General features: G+C 64.4%; 4 protein-coding genes across 7 annotated transcripts; 3 read left to right on the top strand and 1 right to left on the bottom strand.

Annotated features, from left to right (window-relative positions):
• Positions 1–27: 27 nt before the first annotated feature.
• Positions 28–8,295, top strand: BRD2 (bromodomain containing 2). 4 transcript variants are annotated; one of them, XM_074930496.1, is made up of 12 exons: positions 28–476; positions 1,743–2,043; positions 3,195–3,332; positions 3,417–3,558; positions 3,688–3,899; positions 4,005–4,376; positions 4,470–4,598; positions 4,701–4,955; positions 5,140–5,306; positions 5,535–5,848; positions 5,962–6,084; positions 6,921–8,295. In XM_074930496.1, exons 1-12 carry the CDS (start codon positions 448–450, stop codon positions 7,049–7,051), a joined length of 2,313 nt encoding a protein of 770 aa, XP_074786597.1. In that variant the 5' UTR covers positions 28–447; the 3' UTR covers positions 7,052–8,295. The 4 variants fall into 4 exon arrangements, with proteins under 4 accessions (XP_074786597.1, XP_074786596.1, XP_074786599.1 ...); XM_074930495.1 differs by having other exon boundaries at positions 29–476; positions 5,101–5,306; XM_074930498.1 differs by lacking the exon at positions 28–476 and adding an exon at positions 2,671–2,780 and having other exon boundaries at positions 1,903–2,043; positions 5,101–5,306.
• A 2,722-nt stretch (positions 8,296–11,017) lies between these two features.
• Positions 11,018–13,106, top strand: LOC141972634 (class II histocompatibility antigen, B-L beta chain-like). The gene is made up of 6 exons (XM_074930570.1): positions 11,018–11,204; positions 11,564–11,833; positions 12,115–12,396; positions 12,484–12,590; positions 12,667–12,690; positions 12,860–13,106. Exons 1-6 carry the CDS (start codon positions 11,114–11,116, stop codon positions 12,866–12,868), a joined length of 783 nt encoding a protein of 260 aa, XP_074786671.1. The 5' UTR covers positions 11,018–11,113; the 3' UTR covers positions 12,869–13,106.
• A 1,391-nt stretch (positions 13,107–14,497) lies between these two features.
• On the bottom strand, positions 14,498–16,603 carry LOC141972633 (class II histocompatibility antigen, B-L beta chain-like). Its single transcript, XM_074930568.1, has 6 exons — positions 16,412–16,603; positions 15,783–16,052; positions 15,220–15,501; positions 15,026–15,132; positions 14,928–14,951; positions 14,498–14,757 (listed from the first exon to the last, which is right to left on the bottom strand). The coding sequence occupies exons 1-6, from the start codon at positions 16,500–16,502 to the stop codon at positions 14,749–14,751; spliced, it is 783 nt and encodes a 260-aa protein (XP_074786669.1). The 5' UTR covers positions 16,503–16,603; the 3' UTR covers positions 14,498–14,748.
• Positions 16,604–16,696: 93 nt separating this feature from the next.
• Positions 16,697–19,037, top strand: LOC141972639 (HLA class II histocompatibility antigen, DR alpha chain-like). Its single transcript, XM_074930576.1, has 4 exons — positions 16,697–17,122; positions 17,642–17,899; positions 18,033–18,314; positions 18,406–19,037. The coding sequence occupies exons 1-4, from the start codon at positions 17,050–17,052 to the stop codon at positions 18,558–18,560; spliced, it is 768 nt and encodes a 255-aa protein (XP_074786677.1). The 5' UTR covers positions 16,697–17,049; the 3' UTR covers positions 18,561–19,037.
• Positions 19,038–19,723: the final 686 nt, after the last annotated feature.

The raw sequence follows: 19,723 nt of genomic DNA on the forward strand, positions 1-19,723 counted from the left end.
CCCTTTTTTTTTTTTTTTTTTTTTTTTTCCCCGCATCCCAGCGCCCCACTTACATCCCCCTCCCGCCCTACAACTCCCCGCCGCCATTTTCTCCGCGTTCGCTCATGTGAATGCCGGTGGATGATCCGGTGTGGCCGCCGCTCGCCGCCGCCGCCGCGCCCGGCTGGAGGAGCCGCCGCCGCCGCTGCTTGAGGCCCGCCCCGCCCGGCCGCGCCCTGCCCGGGGGAGGGGAGGGGGCGCCTGGCTCGTCCCCCCTCCCCGTTGCTCGGTGATGCGCTGACTTGGGGGGGGGCCCCCACCGGGCCGGTACCGCCGAACCGTTTGCCGGGCAAAGTGGGGGGGTCGTCGGAGGAGACGGCGGCGGCGGGAGGTGGTGGAGGAGGAGGAGGAGGAGAAGAAGGAGAAGAAGGACGGCCGGGACCGCGGGCCGGACACGCAGCCGCCGGCATGTTGCAGAATGTGAATCCCCAGAGCAAGTAGGTCCCGGTGTCGTGGCGGGGGGGCTCGGTGTCACGCGTGGGTTGTGGCCGTGACACGAAAACTGGGTGGGGTGGGGGGAAATCCACGCTGGGTTTTTTATTTAGGGGGGTCTTTTTGCTTTTTGGGGGCACAAACGGACCCCACGGCAGACGCCGCTTCCCACCCACACTGAAGTGGTGCGAGGGGGGATTGGGGGCTCCCCCCTACCCCCGTGACAGGGTCACGGGGGGGCCACACACACACACACACACACCCCCGCCGTCCTTTGCACTTGAACCCGTGCCCTTGGCCCTGAGGAAAGGCCCCGCCGTGCCACGCGTTGCGGGACAGCCACGGGCTGGGAGGGGACAGTCCCCCAGGCCCGTGGCTCACAGTCACCCGTGGGTCAGCTCAGGGCACCGCGGGGGGGCGGCGGGGGGGTTCCCCACCTTCAAAATTTTACCCGAGAACCAATTTTCTGCACGCGTCGGAAAGCTCCGGAGCTTTCCCTTGGGCGTCTCGGGGGTCTCTTGGTTCCACCGTGGTTTTCCTCCGCGACAAAATTTTTTCCCCTTTTCGGTGATTATTCCAGCCGGCGGCCGTCGCCATAAACCATCACTCCTTGCCCTAAAAAACTGATTTTTTTAGCCCATAAATCGGTGCCGCCGCCTTCCTAAGGCTCCGCGGGTGGTTTTGGCTCTTTGAGAACAGGATTTTTTTTTTTTTTTGCCCCCCCCCCCCCCCCCCCCCCCAAAAAGCTTAAGCTGACGTAACGTTTCCATGGACGGGGGGGGTGTTCGCCATTAAATTTTCACACACACACCCCCCCGGGGGAGCTCCCGCCACCGGTGGCCTCGGAAAGAAACCGGTGACACCGACGAGCGTCACCGTCGCCTCGACTCGCCGTCACCTCCTGCGCGCGGTGCCGCCGTCTTTTGTTCGAGGCCGAGCTTGGATCCGCGCCAGCCCTCCTCCGGCCCTTTGGGCAGGGGGGAAAAAAAAAAATTAATTAAAAAAAAGACAAATTTCCCCCCCCCCCCCCCAGAAAAAAAAAAAAAAAATTAGCAACCGGTTGATGGTTTGTGGAGGGGAAGGGGGGAGCTGAGCGCATCTTTGCGGGGGTTTCTCTTGGGAGCACCGTGACCCGACGCCGTGGTGGGTTTTGGTTTTTTTTTTTTAAATTTATTTTTTTTAAATTTGACTTTTTTTTAGCGGTGGGGCGGCGCAGCTGCCTCGCTAACCCTATTTCTTTTTTTATTTTGATTTTTTTTTTTTTTTTTTAGGATTCTGGGGGAGGGCAATGCCGGCCTCATGGGCTTGGCAACGGAATCAACCCCCGGCAAACGGATCCGCAAACCCTCGCTCCTCTACGAGGGCTTCGAGAGTCCCACCATGGCGTCCGTCCCGGCCCTGCAGTCCCCCCAGGTGAACCCACCTCCCCCGGAGGTTTCCAATCCCAAGAAACCGGGTCGGATCACCAACCAACTGCAATATCTGCACAAAGTGGTGATGAAAGCTCTGTGGAAACATCAATTCGCTTGGCCTTTCCGTCAACCCGTCGACGCTGTCAAATTGGGCCTCCCGGTAAACGACCAGCCCTTGGGGGTTGAGGGATGTTGAGAAGGAGGTGGGAGGAAGCCCCGGGGTTGGCGGTGGGCGCGGGGGGGGCTGTTGTTTTGTGGGGGGGGGGTGTGCGGGAGAAATTAGGGCACCCCGGGGCGCGCACGACTGAGCGTGTGTGTGTCTGTCTGCGTGTGTGTCTCTTTCCCCCTTTTTTTTCTGCTTGTGTCCCCTCTCCCCACGCTGGCAACAGGCAGGGGGTGTTAGGCTAAATTCTCCCCCCAAACACGAGGTGGTCCCCACCTCAATATTTCAGCCGCCCCCCCCCCCTGACCCTTCCCAGTCCCCCCAACACATCCCACAAAGCCTGAGGGTGCCAGGGCCGGCACCGTTCCCCCTCCTGGGGGTTCGGTTGTAAAAATGCAGGTGCCTGGGCAGAATTTAATCACATCCCCCCCCCCTCCCTTCCCCAACCCCTTGTAGGCGTCCGGGCTGGTCTTGGGGACATCCTCAGAGCAGCTGCCACCCCCCCCCTTTTTTTTTTATCCCAACGTCCCTTATAAAAGTATGGATGAGGTGACACAGCCGCTCTAGAGACGAACCCCGGACGCTTCCCCACCTAATCTCTTGTCCCCTGAATGCGTTTTGCAGATTCCCATCTCTGAATTTAGAGAAGACATCTTGTGACCCCAATATTAAACGCCAGCCCCCCCGTGCACCTGTGGCGCCCAAGGAGTTAAAGCCCGGAGGTAATTTTCCATGTAGGTTTTTTACTCTTAAATTTAGCGTTAGATTTTTTAAAATTTTTTTTATTTATTTATTCCACCACCACTCGCCCTCCCCTTTCACAAGCCCCGTCCTGCTTCTGTGGTGACACCTCAGGCCGCCAGCGCCCCCCCATAGCATAGGGTTGCCCCCCCACCTTGGTTAGAGCTCCTTGTGATTTAGGAAAAAAAAAAAAAACAAACCAACACTTTTTTCCCCAGGCAAAGGGATTAATGAGGCTGTGGGAGACCCTGATTTCTTGAACCCCCGTTTCACCCCCTGCCTGTGCCACGAGTGAGAGAGCTGGTGTGCGAGTTGGGGAGGTTTGAGCGTGGTGGGGACAACACAGAGCCACTGATACATCCCTAATCATCATTTTTATGTTTTTTTTTTTAATTTTTTTTTACTAGGATTACCACAAAATCATCAAGCAGCCCATGGATATGGGGACAATCAAACGCCGCTTGGAAAACAACTATTACTGGGGGGCTGCAGAGTGTATGCAGGATTTCAACACCATGTTCACCAACTGCTACATCTACAACAAGGTGAGAACAGGGTTGGGTGGCACCAGGGGGGCCCCGTGGTACCTCCTCGGTGATTCCTGACACCGTTTCTGGTTGTTCCTTCAGCCCACGGATGATATTGTGCTGATGGCCCAAACCTTGGAGAAGATTTTCCTGCAGAAGGTGGCTCAGATGCCTCCGGAAGAACAGGAAATCGTCGTGCCGGTGGCTAAGAACAGCCATAAGAAGGGAGCATCCCGGGCAGCAGGTACGGTGACAACACTCGAGTGAGGGCTGTTGAGTTTTGAGGACACCCCAACTCCTTACCAGCGCTAACAGGGAGACACCTGGGGGGTGTTGGCTTATTATTTTTTTTTTTTTTTTAATCTCAACCCAGCTCTCCTGGCGGGACTTACGGCTGCTCAACAAGTACCGGCTGTTTCCTCGGTGTCGCACACCGCCGTCTACACCCCCAGCCCCGACATCCCAACCACCATCGTCAACATTCCCCACCCTTCCGTCATCTCCGCGCCGCTCCTCAAGTCACTGCACTCCACCTCCTCGCCGGCCGTCCTGGCTGCGCCCGCTCCCACCCAGCCCGTGGCCAAGGTACGAGGAGAAAACTTTCACCTCCGTGCCGCTGCTTTTTTCTCCTTTTTTTTTTAACCCAATCTCACGGTGTGTTTTTTATGTTTTTGTTTTTTTTTTCACTAGAAAAAGGGCGTCAAGCGGAAAGCCGACACCACCACCCCCACCACCACGGCCATCATCGCCACCAGCGGAGAGTCCTCGCCCTCAGCCACGCTGCTGGAAGCCAAAGCGGCCAAAATCCCCGCCCGAAGGGAGAGCGGTCGCCCCATCAAACCCCCCAAGAAAGATTTACCCGATTCCCAACAGCATCAAACCTCTAAAAAGGGCAAATTATCCGAGCAGCTCAAATACTGCAACGGGATCCTCAAGGAGCTGCTTTCCAAGAAACACGCGGCCTACGCTTGGCCTTTCTACAAACCCGTCGACGCCTCGGCCCTGGGGCTGCACGACTACCACGAGATCATCAAACACCCCATGGACCTCAGCACCATCAAGGTGGGGTCGCTGGAGTTTTTTTAGGGGAGTTCTGTGGATTTTTTTGTGATTTTTCACCCCTTCCACAACTGATTTTTTTTGTTCTCCCCGCAGCGGAAGATGGAGAACAGGGATTACCACGACGCTCAAGAATTCGCCGCTGACGTCCGGTTAATGTTCTCCAACTGCTACAAATACAACCCCCCCGACCATGACGTGGTGGCCATGGCCCGTAAGCTGCAGGTGAGAGGGGTTAACCCTCCCCTAAACCCCACCAAAAACCACCCTCGCCTCGATTTTTTTTTTTTTTTTTTTTCTCCACGCTCACCCCGTTCCCTTTCACAGGATGTTTTCGAGTTCAGCTACGCCAAGATGCCGGATGAACCCCAGGACTCCAGCCCCCCCTCGGTGTCGGCTCCTCTTGCTGGTGCCCTCTCCAAATCTTCCTCTGAGGAATCTTCAAGTGATGAAGATGAGGATGATGAGGACGACGAAGATGACGATGAGGATGAAAGCAGCAGCGAAAGCTCTTCGGAGAGCGAGGAGAGCTCCGACTCGGAGGAGGAACGCGCCAACCGCTTGGCCGAGCTGCAGGAGCAGGTGAGGGGTTGGAGCAGGGTCCGTGCTGCCCCCCCCCACCCTCCCCAAACCCCCTCCCCAACCCCCCCTCCCACAAAACACACCCCCCACCCCCCCCCAGCCCCTCTCCCCGTGTCCTCCTCACCCCCCCTGTCTCCCCCCACAGCTGCGGGCCGTGCACGAGCAGCTGGCTGCCCTCTCACAGGGCCCCGTTTCCAAACCTAAAAAGAAGCGAGAAAAGAAAAAAAAGAAGAAATCCGAAAAGCACAAACCTCGGGGAGGCGACGAGGAAGCCCGGGCACGTCAGGCCCAGCTCCGTAAAGCCAAAAAAGCTGGTGGTGGCGGCGGCGGGGGAGGCGGCGGCAGCTCCAAGTGAGTCTGGGGGGGGTGTGGGGGGGATTTTTGGGGTGAATCAAGCGCCTGTGATGACTCTTTCCCCGGCGGAACGACCGTGGCGAGGAAACAATCAGAACAAGCCAAACCCTGTCTGAGCGCTTTGACCCCTCTCAGGGAGAGGGGATTTATTATATTTATTTTTTTTTTTTAGCAGCTTTTCACGCCGCGGCGTGAATGTTATTTTTTTTTTTTTCTCTCCTGCAGGAATTCCTCGAAAAAAGCAGCGAAAGCCACTCTGCCCCCTCCACCGGCGCTTTACGATTCCGAGGAAGAAGAAGAGAGCAAACCCATGACTTACGACGAAAAACGCCAACTCAGTTTAGACATCAACAAATTACCGGGTGAAAAATTAGGTCGGGTGGTTCACATCATCCAATCCCGGGAACCTTCCCTCCGTGATTCCAATCCCGAAGAGATCGAAATCGATTTCGAAACCCTCAAACCTTCCACGCTGCGGGAGCTGGAACGTTACGTCCTCTCCTGCTTGCGGAAAAAACCCCGCAAGCCCTACAGCGAAAGTAAGCGCCGCCTCGAAGCTTCTCAGGAGTTGATTATTTTTGTTTTCGGGGAGATTGAGCTTGAATTAATTTTATTTATATATATTTATTATTTTTTTTTACACCCCGTGTAGCCATGAAGAAGCCGGTGGGGAAGACGAAAGAGGAGCTGGCGCTGGAGAAGAAGCGGGAGCTGGAGAAACGGCTGCAAGATGTCAGTGGCCAACTCAACTCCACCAAGAAGCCCCCAAAGAAGGGTGAGTGCTGGTTTAGCACCCCTTTTTGTTGTTTTTTTTTTTTTTTTTTGAGGGGATATTTTGGCCACAACAACCCCCAGCAGAGCTACAGGTGGCCGGAGAGCGGCCAGCCAGAGAGGGGCTGGGGGGTTAATCGATGGATAACGAGCCAGCAGGTGCCCAGGGGGCCAAGGAGGCCAATGGCATCCTGGCTTGTGTCAGCACCAGCGTGGCCAGCAGGGACAGGGAAGGGATCTGCCCCCTGGGGAGGCCGCCCCTCGATTCCTGGGCTCAGTGTTGGGCCCCTCACCCCAAAAAGGCCATTGAATGACTCGAGCGTGGCCAGAGAAGGGCAACGGAGCTGGGGCAGGGTCTGGAGCACAGGTCTGCTGGGGAGCGGCTGGGGGAACTGGGGGGGTTCAGTCTGGAGCAGAGGAGGCTGAGGGGAGACCTCCTGGCCCTCTGCAACTCCCTGCCAGGAGGGGGCAGAGAGGGGGGATGAGTCTCTGGAGCCAAGGCCCCAGCGCCAGGCCCCGAGGGAATGGCCTCAAGCTGCCCAGGGCAGGGTCAGGCTGGCTCTGAGGAAGGATTTCTGTGCAGAAGGGGCTGTTGGGCGTTGGAATGGGCTGCCCAGGGCAGGGGGGAGTCCCCGGGATCCCTGGGGGGGTTGAAGAGTCGGGCTGAGCCAGCGCTGAGGGATCTGGGGGAGTTGGGGGGGGTCAGGGTGAGGGTCATGGTGGGGCTGGAGGACCCTCAAGGACTTTTCCAACCTAGACAGTTCTGTGATATTTTTCCCAGATTGCAGCTAAATCCCAGCGTTTTTTGATTTGGGGTTTAATATTTTTTTTTTTTTCCAGCCAATGAGAAACCAGAATCAGCTCAACAAGTGGCTGTTTCCCGCCTCAGCGCCTCCAGTTCCAGTTCAGATTCCAGTAGTTCCAGTTCCAGTTCCTCCTCTTCGGACACCAGCGATTCAGATTCGGGTTAGAGGGGGGACACACACACACACACATATATTTGGGGGGAGACACACACACACACACACACGGCGCTGAAGCCCCCCCCCCACACACACCTCCCCCTTGCCCCCCACAACCCCTTTCCACGGCGGCGGCTACTGGGTGGAAGCACCGGGCAAGTTTGGAAAAGGTTCTGCTGGCCCGGACCCAGGTTGAACCGGACTCTTGAGGGGCCTCTACTTGGCAAGCAGAGGCCCCCCCCAGGGGAAAATTGGGGGGGGTTACAGGAGAAATCCCCTCCCTGGGGGGGAAAACTGGGGGGTATGGGGGAGCCCCCACCCCACCCTGCTGCCTGAACAGACTCTTGGGGTGCTGAGAGGTTGGGGGGGACACACACACACCCCAGTGTTTACAGGCTGGTGTTTTGGGGGGGCCCCTGGCTGCGGAGTTGCCCCCCCACCCCCCCCCCCTTTCCCCTCCTCCTCCCCCAGCAGGTTTTACTGTTTGTTGTTTTATTGGGGTTTTTTTTTTTTTTGGTTGGTTTTTTTTTTTCTTTATGACTTGTGGGATTTTTTCCAAAGGGGAAAAGTTTGGGGTTTTTAAGAAAAAAAAAAAAAGAAAAAATAAGGGAAAAAAAAAAAAAAGGAAAAATAGGAAAAAAAAAAAAAAGCTTTTAAAAATAAGGAAAAAAAATAATTAAAAAATCCCAGGGAGGGGTGGGGGGGGGGGTTGAGAGTCCCCAGTTTGCATTCACCAGCCCCTCACCCACCCCCCAGGGAGAAAGGAGGGGGGGGGGGGGCTGTGAAGCCACTGACCCCCCCCTTATCCCCCCCCCCTTTCAAATTTCCCTCATCTCTGGAGGATTTTTAATTTATTTGCGCCGCATCGTGCTGGCGGGGGGGGGGGGGTGTCCCGAGATGCGCCTTGTACATAAAAAAAAAAAAAAAGATTAAAAAAATAAAAGAAAAAACAAACACCCCCCCCCTGTCCCCCCCCCAACCCGGCCGACGATCAGGGCAGCATGTTCCCGCGCGGGGCAGGGGGGAGGGAGGGGCCGCCTGTTTTTTACGTTGACTGTATAATTTTTTTTTCTACTTGTTTAATTTTTTTTCGTTGGGTTATTTTTTTTTTTTCCCTTATCCCCCCCCCCACCCTTTCGCATCGCCCCCCCCCCCAACTCTTTAGACCCTTAGAGCCGTGTTTTCATCTTACTGTATGTTTCGAACCTTTCGATTCTTTAACATGTAAATAAAGAAAATATTATTCGAGTTGAGCCGGGCGCCCCCCACCCACCCCTTGTTGCTCCGTGTGGGTTAAAAAAAAAAACCCCAAACCCCCCCAAAAAACCCCCCACACACCCCCCCAGCTCCTGCGAAGCCGTTTTGCCCCCTCTTGAGTCTCAGTGGGATCTGCTCCGGGATCTAGGGGGTGCAGAGTTGGGCTTGAGAGGTAAAAAAAAAAAAAAAAAAAGATTTAGGGAATTTTTAACTATTTTTTTTAAAAAATTGTTTCACCTCGGCAACTTTTCCAATCTGAGGGAGAAAGGCTGAGCAGCTTCACCCCCCCAGTTCCCTTTAACCCCGGGGGGGGATTGAAGTGCCCCCCTGACAGCTCTGGGGGGGTGTGGAGTGCCCCCCCGACAGTTTGGGGGGGGTTAAGTGCCCCCTATGAAGGTGGGGGGGCCACAGGTAGGACTGGGGGGGGGGGTCTGGGGTGGAAGGTGGAGGTTGAGAGATCAGACCCCCCCCCAGGGGATGGAGTGATTTTGGGGGGGGGCTGCTCTGGCCTGGGGGAGAACGGGGCACCCCAAAACATGGGTCAGCCCCTGCTGCCACCCCACGGCTCCCCCCCCCGCAGTGACAGCAGTGGGGCCACCTCAGCCTGTCCGGGGGCCACTGCTGGTCCCACATGTGCCCTGGGGGGGGCGCTGGGGACACCCCAGGAGTTAGTCCTGGCCTAGAGCCTGGGCTCAGCCCAGCCCCACAGTGCTGGGGGGGGGGGGCAGGAAAGGCCCCGCTGTGCCCCACAGCTGAGCCAGGGGGACCCCAAACCCCAGTGGGGGGCTGTGCCCGGGTGCCCCCACCCTGGGGGGGGGTTTAAGGGGCGTTGGGGTGAGTGGGGGGGGGGGGGACGACTTTAGGCCGAGGGTCGGACTCGCTGACCCCGAGGGGCTTTTCCAACCCGATTCTGGGGTTTTTCTGTGCCCCGGGTGCAGCTGCCACATAAAGGCTCAGTGGGGCAGGTCCCGGCTGGGGGGGGGCGCAGCGGTGACCCCCCACCCCCGTGCGCTGGGCGCTCAGAGAAAAGGTGGAAAAATAAAAATTTTTAGGGCGTGTGAGAGGGGGGAGCAGCGCCTCGGCACCCCCGAAGGAGCAGGAGCAAGAAGAGGCGGGAGACCCCTCACCCCACCCCGCAGGAGGAGGGCACCCGAGATTTCGGGGGGGGGGGCAACTGGGACCAGGCCCCGACTCGGGGGGGGTAGGGGGCAGGAAAATCTTTTCCCCCCCCCGCCCTCCTTCACCCTCCCCGGTGCCGCTTTCCCAACGCTGGAAGTTGCGAAGGAAGCGGAGAAGGACGAAGAAAACGAGTCGGGGGAGGAAGGTGGAAACTTCCCCGAGGCCGAGTCGCTCTAGACCGGGAATTAAAACCAGTTTTAAAAACAAGCCCTGAAGGATCGTCGCAGCGGGGGGGGACCCGCTTCGTAGGGAAGTCGCCGGCCCCGGGATCAAACACCTCTTGGCCAAACTCCCCGCTCGAGCGAGAGCCCAGGGGCTACCGCCCGCCCGAGGTCGGTCAGGTCGGTCGCCGTAACGTTACCAGGAGTAGCCCAAAATCGGTGACAAAACGTTTCAGGGCCCGGAGGAAACGGGTTTAAGGCCTCGGGGGTGTAAATTGTGTCTCCGCCGTCCCTTCGCCTGCGCGGATGGCCGAGGGGGATCGTGGGTGAGCTCAACGGGTGAACCGGGGGGCTCCGAGACTGGTGTTACTGGCGGGGTTTGGGTCGTTGAGTCGCGGGACGCCGTTGGCGGCGGGTGGGATGTGCCAGTCCCGGAGGGGCAGGAGTGAGCTGGGCTCAGGGCTTAAACTGGGTTCGAGGGGAGAAGGGGATCAAACGGGAACTCCCAGACCACCGGTTGGTGGGGGGTTGTGGCAGTGGTGACCCTCACCCCGTTACCCCAGCGGAGGCAAGGGGGGGAGACTGGCAGCAGGGGAGAGGTGTAGGGATAGGGATGGATCGGTAACCATGGTAACAGCTGGGAAAAGTTAGGCCGGGTTTAGCACCTCTGTGTAAAGGTGTCGGGGCATCAGCCCGGCTCACGGGATCCACCAACGCACACCCGGAGAATCACAGACTGGTTTGTGGTGGGAGGGAGCTTAAAAATCATCCAGTGCCACCCCCCGCCCCGGGCAGGGCCACCTTCCCCCAGGCCGGGTGGCCCAAAGCCCCGTCCGACCCGGCCTTGAGCCCTGGCGGGGGGGGGGCGGCCACAGCGGCTCTGGGCAGCCTGTGCCAGGGCCTCACCCCCTCACAGGGGGGAATTCTGCCCTGGGAGCGACGGAGCTGCCCCCACCCTGATCCAGGGCCCGATCCTGCCCCCAGCCCCTGTCCCCCCACCCCGAGCCTGGGGGACAGGGCCCCCCGGAATCTGCCCAATCGGCGGGAGCCCCGAGGCAGACGCGGCTGTTCCCGGGCAGAGCGGCAGCACAGGGCACCCTGCAGAGCAAACAGACAGACGGACGCCCAGGCAGGGGCCCGGGGGCTTCACCTTTGACCTTGGGCCCTGCACCCCCCCGCAGAGGCTGTTGGGGAGGGGGCAGGTTGGGGTCGCCGAGCCCGGGGAGCCCCAGCGCTGCCTGGGGCCGGCAACCGCTGCCCGGGGGCCACTGCTCCAGCGCAGGACAAGTGTCGGGGGGAGCCCTGCGGGGCCCGGCTCTGCCTGGTGACGGGTGATGCTGCCCAGCCTCGCTCCTCACTGGGCCTCACTGGGACTCCCAGTCCCGCACTGGGCAGGAGCGGGGCCGTGCCCCAGCGGGCAGAGTGCGGCCGGCTCGGGGGTCCCAGCACTCGCCCAGCCTCTGCCGTGTCAGCGATGGACGCTGGTCGTGTCCCGGGAGCTGGGGCCGTGCTGGTGGCACTGGTGGTGCTGGGAGCCCACGCGGCTGGTGGCCAGGAGCCCTCGGGTGAGCTCAGAGCCCGGCACGGGGGGGCTGTTGGTGGGGACGGGCCCCCCCGTGCCGCGGGGGGCTCTGGGGTGGGGGTGCTGCGTGTGGGGGAGACGCTCCCCCCGCTGCTGCAGCCCAGGAGCAGCCTCTGGGCTCAGCTGTGCCCCGGCCCCCTCCTGCCCCCCTTCCCCGGGGCTCTGTGCCCCCCAGCTCTGCCCAGTGCCCAGGCTGAGAACTGGCGCCCCGGGGGGCAGGATCCCAGCGCCGGCCCTATGGCAGCTGTGGGGCTGTGGGGCCGGCCGGGAGGAGGCTGGGGATGGGGAGGGGGCTCCCCGGGGCCTCCCTGCCCCCCCGTGACGGCCTCCCTGCACACGCAGGGGTTTTCCTGGAGATGGGTGTGTGTGAGTGCCAGTACCTCAACGGCACCGAGCGGGTGAGGTATGTGAATCGGTACATCCACAACCGGGAGCAGTTACTGCACTTCGACAGCGACATGGGGCTCTATGTGGCCGACACCCCCCTGGGTGAGCCCCAAGCCGAGTACTGGAACAGCCAGCCAGAGTTACTGGAGCAGAGACGGGCTGCAGTGGACACGTTCTGCCGGCACAACTACCAGGTTGGGACCCCCTTCGTCACGGAGAGGAAAGGTGAGCGTGTGGCCGCGCGTTGCCCCCGGCCGGGCACAAGCCGAGCCCCCGGGCTCGCAGCGGGCAGAGCGTGTCCGTGCCGTGCTGGGGCAGGGCCCCGGGCAGCCCCCAGCAAAGCCCCTGCGCCCTTCCCTGGGGGCGCGAGTCCCTCGGCCCCTCCCCGGGCACGTCCTGCGTGGGGAGCACAGGGCCAGCGCTGGGCCCGGCTGGGGGCAGGCGTGCGGGGCGGCCCCGGGGCTCTGTGCCCGGCCCCGGCCCAGCGCCCTCCCGCTCTCTCCCAGTGCCGCCCAAGGTGAGGGTCGCCCCCGTGCAGTCGAGCTCCCTGCCCCAGACCGACAGGCTGGCTTGCTACGTGACGGGCTTTTACCCGGCGGAGATCGAGGTGAAGTGGTTCCAGAACGGGCGGGAGGAGACGGAGCGCGTGGTGTCCACGGACGTGATCCCCAACGGAGACTGGACCTACCAGGTGCTGGTGATGCTGGAAACCAGCCCGCGGCGCGGGGACACCTACACGTGCCAGGTGGAGCACGTCAGCCTGCAGCAGCCCGTCGGGCAGCGCTGGGGTAAGGCCCTGCGCGGCCCCCTGGGGCGGGAGGGTGGGGAGGGGGCCGGGCCCCCCCAGCCCTGACCCCCTGCTCTGGGCCCCGCAGAGCTGCAGTCGGACGGCGCCCGCAGCAAGATGCTGACGGGGGTGGGGGGCTTCGTGCTGGGGCTCATCTTCCTGGCGCTGGGGCTCGGCCTCTACGTGCGCAAGAAGGTGAGTGGGGGGGCACTGGGGGGGGGCCCCGGGGCGTCTCCCGGACACCCACTGACCTGCTCTCTCTGTGTTTCAGGGCGCCCCGTTGCCCGGGCTGCAGGTACCATCCATCCCCCCCGCCCCGCTCCCCGCTCCCTGCATGGGCCGGGGTCCCCCCCGCGCCCAGGGGCAGCGCGTCCGGCGGGAGCGTATCCCCCGCCGGTGCCGGGGCAGAGCCCTGGGGACGCGCCGTCCCCCGTCCCGGCGCTCACCCCCTCTTCTCCCCACAGGGCTCCTGAGCGACCTCCTGCCCCCGCGGCTCCGCTGCGCCGATGCCCGTCCTCTGCCCCCCCGCGTAACCTCTGCCTCGCACCGACCCGGCCCGGAGCCCCCCAGCCCCGCGCTCATCCCTGGTGTCCCCCCCTCACCCCCTCCCTCCCTCCCTGGCTCCCAGCTTGGCTGTCACCGCTCGGCAGCCCCGGGATCCCCAGGGCCCCCCACCGTGGTCCTCGGTCCATCCAGCTCTGCCTAATAAAGTGTCCCGGGACCTGCCAGTCCTGCTCGTCTGGGGACAGGGGGGCGGGGGGGGGCAATCCCTTCCTCGGGTCCCGGGATCGGGGGGGACACACTACCAGGGGGAGCGATACCAAGCATCGTCCGGCCGCCTGCGGGCTGGCCCAGGGGTGGGGATGGTGTTGAGGGGTCCCGTGTCCCCTCCCCTGCTCTGGTCAGTGGCTCCGTGTCCCCCTCCTGGTGCCTGACCCCGCTGGGGGAGGTGGGAGTGGGGGGCTTGCTCTGGGCTGGGGGGTTTTGGGGGGGTCACTCTGTCCAGCCCAGGCGCTGATGGCCGCTGCTGTCTGACCTGCAGTGCCCCGTCATGGGACGCTGCCCTGCACCCCGGCACGGCACCCAGCACCCCCCGACAGGACCCAGGCGTTCTGCCCCCACCCTGCCGCCACTGCTACCCCCCCCAGAGCCCTCCCGCAGCCCCGCCAGCCCCAGGGGCCCCCCAGTCACCCTGTTCCCCACCACCCGTGTCCCCAGGACGAGCAGGGTGTGGGTGAGGCAGTGACAGAGACCGGGCGGTGCCAGGCTGTCCCCAAGCACCTTTCCTGCTGCTGGGAAGCGCCCCAGAGCCCGGGAAGGCAGCGCCCCGCTCAGGGGGTCCCGTGGGGCTGGGCAAGGGGGCAGCGGGGGGGTGGAGCGGGGCTGGGGGCACTCTGGGCTCTGCCCCCATCTCACAAGAGGGCCCACTGGGTGCGGGCGCTGTTCATGGCCTTGATGATGAGGACGGTGCCCATGATGATGCTGACGATGCCCACGGCCAGGCGCAGGGTCACCCTGGGGTCTCCGTGCTCTTGGGGATGGGGAGGGGCCCCTGGGGCTCTGTGGTGAGGACAGGGGGCTGAGCCCCCCCTTGTCACCGCTCCCTGCGGGGACACGGAGCCCTTGGCCACAGCTCTGGGAGTGCCACCACCCCGCCAATCCCTCCCCCCCGAGTGCTCCAGACGGCAAATCCTCCTCTCTCCGCCCGAGAGACAAGGACGTGGGGCGGGACAGGGGCAGAACTTTGCACCAGCCCAGGCAGGTGACGGCAGCGGCTCTTCCCTTCCCCCGCGTGCTGGGTTCTGTGTGCTGGGGCTACTGGTAGCCGGGGAGGGGGCTACAGCCGTGGCCCCCGTGAGAAGCTGCTCCAAGCTGCCCCGGCTCCAAGTCGGTGTTTCCTCCGGCCAAGGATCGGGCAATTAGCCCTCGGTCCTGTCCCCACCGCTGGGCCAGCCCGCAGGCGGCCTGATGATGCCGGGTGTCACCCCCCCCGCAGTGTGTCCCCCCCCATCCCACTGAGGACGCGCAGACCCGTCCCAGCCACCAGGGCCAGGGAGTGCCCCCCCCCCCGTCCCCCTGTCCCCAGACGAGCAGGGCCGGCGGGTGCTGGGACACTTTATTAGGCAGAGCCGGAGGGACCGAGGGCCACGGTGGGGGGGCCCTGGGGACCCCGGGGCTGCCGAGCGGCGACAGCCCAGCTGGGAGCCAGGGAGGGAGGGAGGGGGTGAGGGGGGGACACCAGGGATGAGCGCGGGGCTGGGGGGCTCCAGGCCGGGTTGGTGCGAGGCAGAGGTGACGCGGGGGGGCAGAGGACGGGCATCGGCGCAGCGGAGCCGCGGGGGCAGGAGGTCGCTCAGGAGCCCTGTGGGGAGAAGAGGGGGTGAGCGCCGGGACGGGGGACGGCGCGTCCCCAGGGCTCTGCCCCGGCACCGGCGGGGGACACGCTCCCGCCGGACGCGCTGCCCCTGGGCGCGGGGGGGACCCCGGCCCATGCAGGGAGCGGGGAGCGGGGCGGGGGGGGATGGATGGTACCTGCAGCCCGGGGAACGGGGCACCCTGAAACACAGAGAGAGCAGGTCAGTGGGCGTCCGGGAGACGCCCCGGGGCCCCCCCCAGTTCCCCCCACTCACCTTCTTGCGCACGTAGAGGCCGAGCCCCAGCGCCAGGAAGATGAGCCCCAGCACGAAGCCCCCCACCCCCGTCAGCATCTTGCTGCGGGCGCCGTCCGACTGCAGCTCTGCGGGGCCCAGAGCAGGGGGTCAGGGCTGGGGGGGCCCGGCCCCCTCCCCACCCTCCCGCCCCAGGGGGCCGCGCAGGGCCTTACCCCAGCGCTGCCCGACGGGCTGCTGCAGGCTGACGTGCTCCACCTGGCACGTGTAGGTGTCCCCGCGCCGCGGGCTGGTTTCCAGCATCACCAGCACCTGGTAGGTCCAGTCTCCGTTGGGGATCACGTCCGTGGACACCACGCGCTCCGTCTCCTCCCGCCCGTTCTGGAACCACTTCACCTCGATCTCCGCCGGGTAAAAGCCCGTCACGTAGCAAGCCAGCCTGTCGGTCTGGGGCAGGGAGCTCGACTGCACGGGGGCGACCCTCACCTTGGGCGGCACTGGGAGAGAGCGGGAGGGCGCTGGGCCGGGGCCGGGCACAGAGCCCCGGGGCCGCCCCGCACGCCTGCCCCCAGCCGGGCCCAGCGCTGGCCCTGTGCTCCCCACGCAGGACGTGCCCGGGGAGGGGCCGAGGGACTCGCGCCCCCAGGGAAGGGCGCAGGGGCTTTGCTGGGGGCTGCCCGGGGCCCTGCCCCAGCACGGCACGGACACGCTCTGCCCGCTGCGAGCCCGGGGGCTCGGCTTGTGCCCGGCCGGGGGCAACGCGCGGCCACACGCTCACCTTTCCTCTCCGTGACGAAGGGGGTCAAAACCTGGTAGTTGTGCCGGCAGAACGTGTCCACCTCAGCCCGTTTCTGCTCCAGTATCTCCGGCTGGCTGTTGTAGTACTCGGCTTGGGGCTCACCCAGGGGGGTGTCGCCCACATAGAGCCCCACGTCGCTGTCGAAGTGCGCAAACTGCTCCCGGTTGTGGATGTACCTATCCACAAGCCTCACCCGCTCGGTGCCGTTGAGGTACTGACACTCGGCCTCATGCATCTCCAGGAAAACCCCTGTGTGTGCAGGGAGGCCGTCACGGGGGGGCAGGGAGGCCCCGAGGAGCCCCCTCCCCATCCCCAGCCTCCTCCCGGCCGGCCCCACAGCCCCACAGCCGCCATAGGGCCGGCGCTGGGATCCTGCCCCCCGGGGCGCCAGTTCTCAGCCTGGGCACTGGGCAGAGCTGGGGGGCACAGAGCCCCGGGGAAGGGGGGCAGGAGGGGGCCGGGGCACAGCTGAGCCCAGAGGCTGCTCCTGGGCTGCAGCAGCGGGGGGAGCGTCTCCCCCACACGCAGCACCCCCACCCCAGAGCCCCCCGCGGCACGGGGGGGCCCGTCCCCACCAACTGCCCCCCCGTGCCGGGCTCTGAGCTCACCCGAGGGCTCCTGGCCACCAGCCGCGTGGGCTCCCAGCACCACCAGTGCCGCCAGCACGGCCCCAGCTCCCGGGACACGACCAGTGTCCATCGCTGACACGGCAGAGGCTGGGCGAGTGCTGGGACCCCCGAGCCGGCCGCACTCTGCCCGCTGGGGCACGGCCCCGCTCCTGCCCAGTGCGGGACTGGGAGTCCCAGTGAGGCCCAGTGAGGAGCGAGGCTGGGCAGCATCACCCGTCACCAGGCAGAGCCGGGCCCCGCAGGGCTCCCCCCGACACTTGTCCTGCGCTGGAGCAGTGGCCCCCGGGCAGCGGTTGCCGGCCCCAGGCAGCGCTGGGGCTCCCCGGGCTCGGCGACCCCAACCTGCCCCCTCCCCAACAGCCTCTGCGGGGGGGTGCAGGGCCCAAGGTCAAAGGTGAAGCCCCCGGGCCCCTGCCTGGGCGTCCGTCTGTCTGTTTGCTCTGCAGGGTGCCCTGTGCTGCCGCTCTGCCCGGGAACAGCCGCGTCTGCCTCGGGGCTCCCGCCGATTGGGCAGATTCCGGGGGGCCCTGTCCCCCAGGCTCGGGGTCCCCCAGCCCTCAGCACAACGCCTGCCCCTCGCCTGCTCCCGCTCTCGCTGCCCGCTGCCAGGAGAGGCGATGGCCGGGGGACGGGGCGTCCCGCTGGCGCTGCTGGCAGTGCTGACCCTGCCGGGCGCGGGGGCCCTCAGAGGTGCGTGAGGGGCCGGGGGGGGCTGGGGCAGAGGTGGGGAGGGGGCTGCCCCGCACCCGGAGGGGACTGGCACCGGGGCAGGATCGGGCCCTGGATCAGGGCATGAGGAGCTCCGTCCCTCCAAGGGCAGGGAAGCCCTGGGGGGGTTCCCCAGGTTCACCTGTCGCCTGCGGGGTTGGGGGGGCCAGGACACTCATTTCCCCAAGTCCTCGGGGCCGTGGGGCCACTCCGCACCCCCCAGACGTGCCCCTGTGGTCCCCACAGCCTGTCAGTGGCCCCGGGCTCAGGGGTGTGGGAGGGCAACTGCCTGACGGCACCGAGACGCCGGAGTCGGGGCCGGGGCAGGGCGGGTGTCCGAGCGCTCCCGTTCCTGGGGAGGGGGGTGTCGGTGTCCCCCAGCCCTGCGGGACCCCACAGGGAAGGGGCAGGCTCAGGGTGGGCTCCTGTCCCGCGGGGGGGTCCCTGGGTGAGCCGTAGGGGTGGGCGAGGACCTTGAACCTAATACTTGTCCCCTCCCAGTGGGGAACGTGTTGATCCAGGCTGCCTACTACCAGCGGGACGAGCGGCTGCAGCAGGAGGGCGGCGAGTTCCTCTTCGATTTCGACGGCGACGAGATCTTCCACGTGGACCTGCAGAAGACGGAGACCGTCTGGCGCCTGCCCGAGTTCGGGACCTTCGCCAGCTTCGAGGCGCAGGGAGCTCTGCAGAACATGGCTGTGCTAAAACAGAACCTGGAGATCATGACCAAAAATTCCAACCACTCGCGGGCAAACATCGGTAACGAGCCGGGCACGGTCCGGATGGTGCCTTTTCCCTGGGGATTCTGCCCCGCACCCTGCTCCCCCTCCCCAGAGCGGGGGCACCCGGGCACAGCCCCGTCTGCACTAACCCCTTCTCCCTCTGCCCACAGCCCCCCCCGACATGACGGTGTTCTCTGAGGATCCCGTCGAGCTGGGGGACCCCAACGTCCTGATCTGCTACGTGGACAAGTTCTGGCCCCCCGTGCTCTCCATGACGTGGCTGAAGAACGGGCAGCAGGTGACCGAGGGCGTCCTGGAGACCGTTTTGTACCGGGGGCCGGACAGCACCTTCCGCAAGTTTTCCTACCTGCCCTTCATCCCCAGCCGCGGGGACCAATACGACTGTCGCGTGGGGCACGAGGGGCTGCCCACCCCCCTCATGAGGCACTGGGGTGAGCAGGGGCTGGGCCTGGGTCCCCTCCCCTTGCAGGCGGCGAGGGGGGGCTCAGCGCCCCGTCCTCACCCCTCCTCGTCCCTCCGCAGAGCCCCAAGTGCCCCTCCCCGCCTCCGAGAGCACCGAGACCCTGGTGTGCGCCCTGGGCCTGGCCGTGGGCATCGTCGGCATCATCGCGGGCACCGTCCTCATCATCAAGGCGATGAAGATGAACAGCGCCCGCAGCCAGCGGGGCATCTTGTGAGGGGGCAGAGCCCAGGGCTCTCTGCCTCCCCCCAGCCAGACCCTCTCTGTGCCCTCCGCCAGCCCTCACCTGAGCCCCGGTGGCCCCTACCCCTGCCCCACCTCCCCAGCACCCCCTTTTCCCCGCGCACACCCCACGCTGGAGACGGCTCCAGAGCAACACCCGGCAGGGCACCGGGGGCTCGGCCACTTCCCGTGGCTCTGGTTGAGCCGAGGTGGCCCCTGCGGCCACTTCGACTCCCTCACCACCACCGGCCGTGGCTGCAGAGCCCGCGGGCCTGCACTGGTCCCAGTAGCCAGCCCACGCCGCCACCACATCTGTGGCCGCGGCACTTCCTCCAACTCCAGATGTGGGGTGTCCCCGGCAGAGCCCCCGAAGGGTGGGGGGACGCGCCCCCACCCCGCAGCTCCCCCTCCGCTCCTACTCTGCTGCTTCATCACTGTAATAAAGTGGGTTGGGGTTGATTGTGCTGTGCAACCGTCACCGCGAGTCTGTTGTCTGGGGACGGGGGGGTGACTTCGGTGCTACACCCCTTTGATATTTGGGTGATCTATGGGGTGCTGGGGGGGGGTGTGGGGTGTGGGGTAGGGTCCAGCCTCTGGGCAGAGGGACAGGGGAAGGGTGACCTCGAGACTCCACGTTTCTCCCACGTGACATCGGTGGGAGCTTTCACACCTCTAAAAAAGAATCAAAGTGGCAAAACCGCTGTCGGGAGGAGAAGGAGGCGCCGAGGGAACCCCCAAACAAGGAGAAAATCGCTCCCAGGAGCGGCGACGTGGAGAAACCGGGTGGCGACTCGGGGGCTGCTTCCCTCCTCGCCGGGAGCAGAGGGGGAAGATGCGGCTGGAACAGAAAGCGGACGAGGCGCGGCGAGGGGGATGTGAAACCCCGCTTCCCCGCACGCAGGGGCGGGGGGCGCGTTGGGGTGGTGTGGGGAGACAAGAGCCTCTGGTGGGGAGGGGGGAGGAAGAACTGGAAGCACTTGTCTGCTGGGGAGCGGCTGGGGGAACTGGGGGCGTTCAGTCTGGAGCAGAGGAGGCTGAGGGGAGACCTCCTGGCCCTCTGCAACTCCCTGCCAGGAGGGGGCAGAGAGGGGGGGTGAGTCTCTGGAGCCAAGGCCCCAGCGCCAGGCCCCGAGGGAATGGCCTCAAGCTGCCCAGGGC

The sequence above is a fragment of the Athene noctua genome, chromosome 34, assembly GCF_965140245.1.
Source record: "Athene noctua chromosome 34, bAthNoc1.hap1.1, whole genome shotgun sequence".
Lineage (NCBI taxonomy): Eukaryota > Metazoa > Chordata > Aves > Strigiformes > Strigidae > Athene > Athene noctua.

Excerpts from the sequence above, each read along its gene's own strand:
- LOC141972634 (XM_074930570.1), top strand. The coding sequence starts at position 11,114 with ATGGACGCTGGTCGTGTCCCGGGAGCTGGGGCCGTGCTGGTGGCACTG. Across the intron at positions 11,834-12,114 it reads CTTCGTCACGGAGAGGAAAG|TGCCGCCCAAGGTGAGGGTC; the intron begins GTGAGCGTGTGG and ends GCTCTCTCCCAG. Across the intron at positions 12,591-12,666 it reads GCCTCTACGTGCGCAAGAAG|GGCGCCCCGTTGCCCGGGCT; the intron begins GTGAGTGGGGGG and ends TCTGTGTTTCAG.
- LOC141972639 (XM_074930576.1), top strand. The coding sequence starts at position 17,050 with ATGGCCGGGGGACGGGGCGTCCCGCTGGCGCTGCTGGCAGTGCTGACC. Across the intron at positions 17,123-17,641 it reads GGGCGCGGGGGCCCTCAGAG|TGGGGAACGTGTTGATCCAG; the intron begins GTGCGTGAGGGG and ends GTCCCCTCCCAG. Across the intron at positions 17,900-18,032 it reads CCACTCGCGGGCAAACATCG|CCCCCCCCGACATGACGGTG; the intron begins GTAACGAGCCGG and ends CTCTGCCCACAG.
- LOC141972633 (XM_074930568.1), bottom strand. The coding sequence starts at position 16,502 with ATGGACACTGGTCGTGTCCCGGGAGCTGGGGCCGTGCTGGCGGCACTG. Across the intron at positions 15,502-15,782 it reads CTTCGTCACGGAGAGGAAAG|TGCCGCCCAAGGTGAGGGTC; the intron begins GTGAGCGTGTGG and ends GCTCTCTCCCAG. Across the intron at positions 15,133-15,219 it reads GCCCGTCGGGCAGCGCTGGG|AGCTGCAGTCGGACGGCGCC; the intron begins GTAAGGCCCTGC and ends TGGGCCCCGCAG.
- BRD2 (XM_074930495.1), top strand. The coding sequence starts at position 448 with ATGTTGCAGAATGTGAATCCCCAGAGCAA. Across the intron at positions 5,849-5,961 it reads CCGCAAGCCCTACAGCGAAA|CCATGAAGAAGCCGGTGGGG; the intron begins GTAAGCGCCGCC and ends CACCCCGTGTAG. Across the intron at positions 6,085-6,920 it reads CAAGAAGCCCCCAAAGAAGG|CCAATGAGAAACCAGAATCA; the intron begins GTGAGTGCTGGT and ends TTTTTTTTCCAG.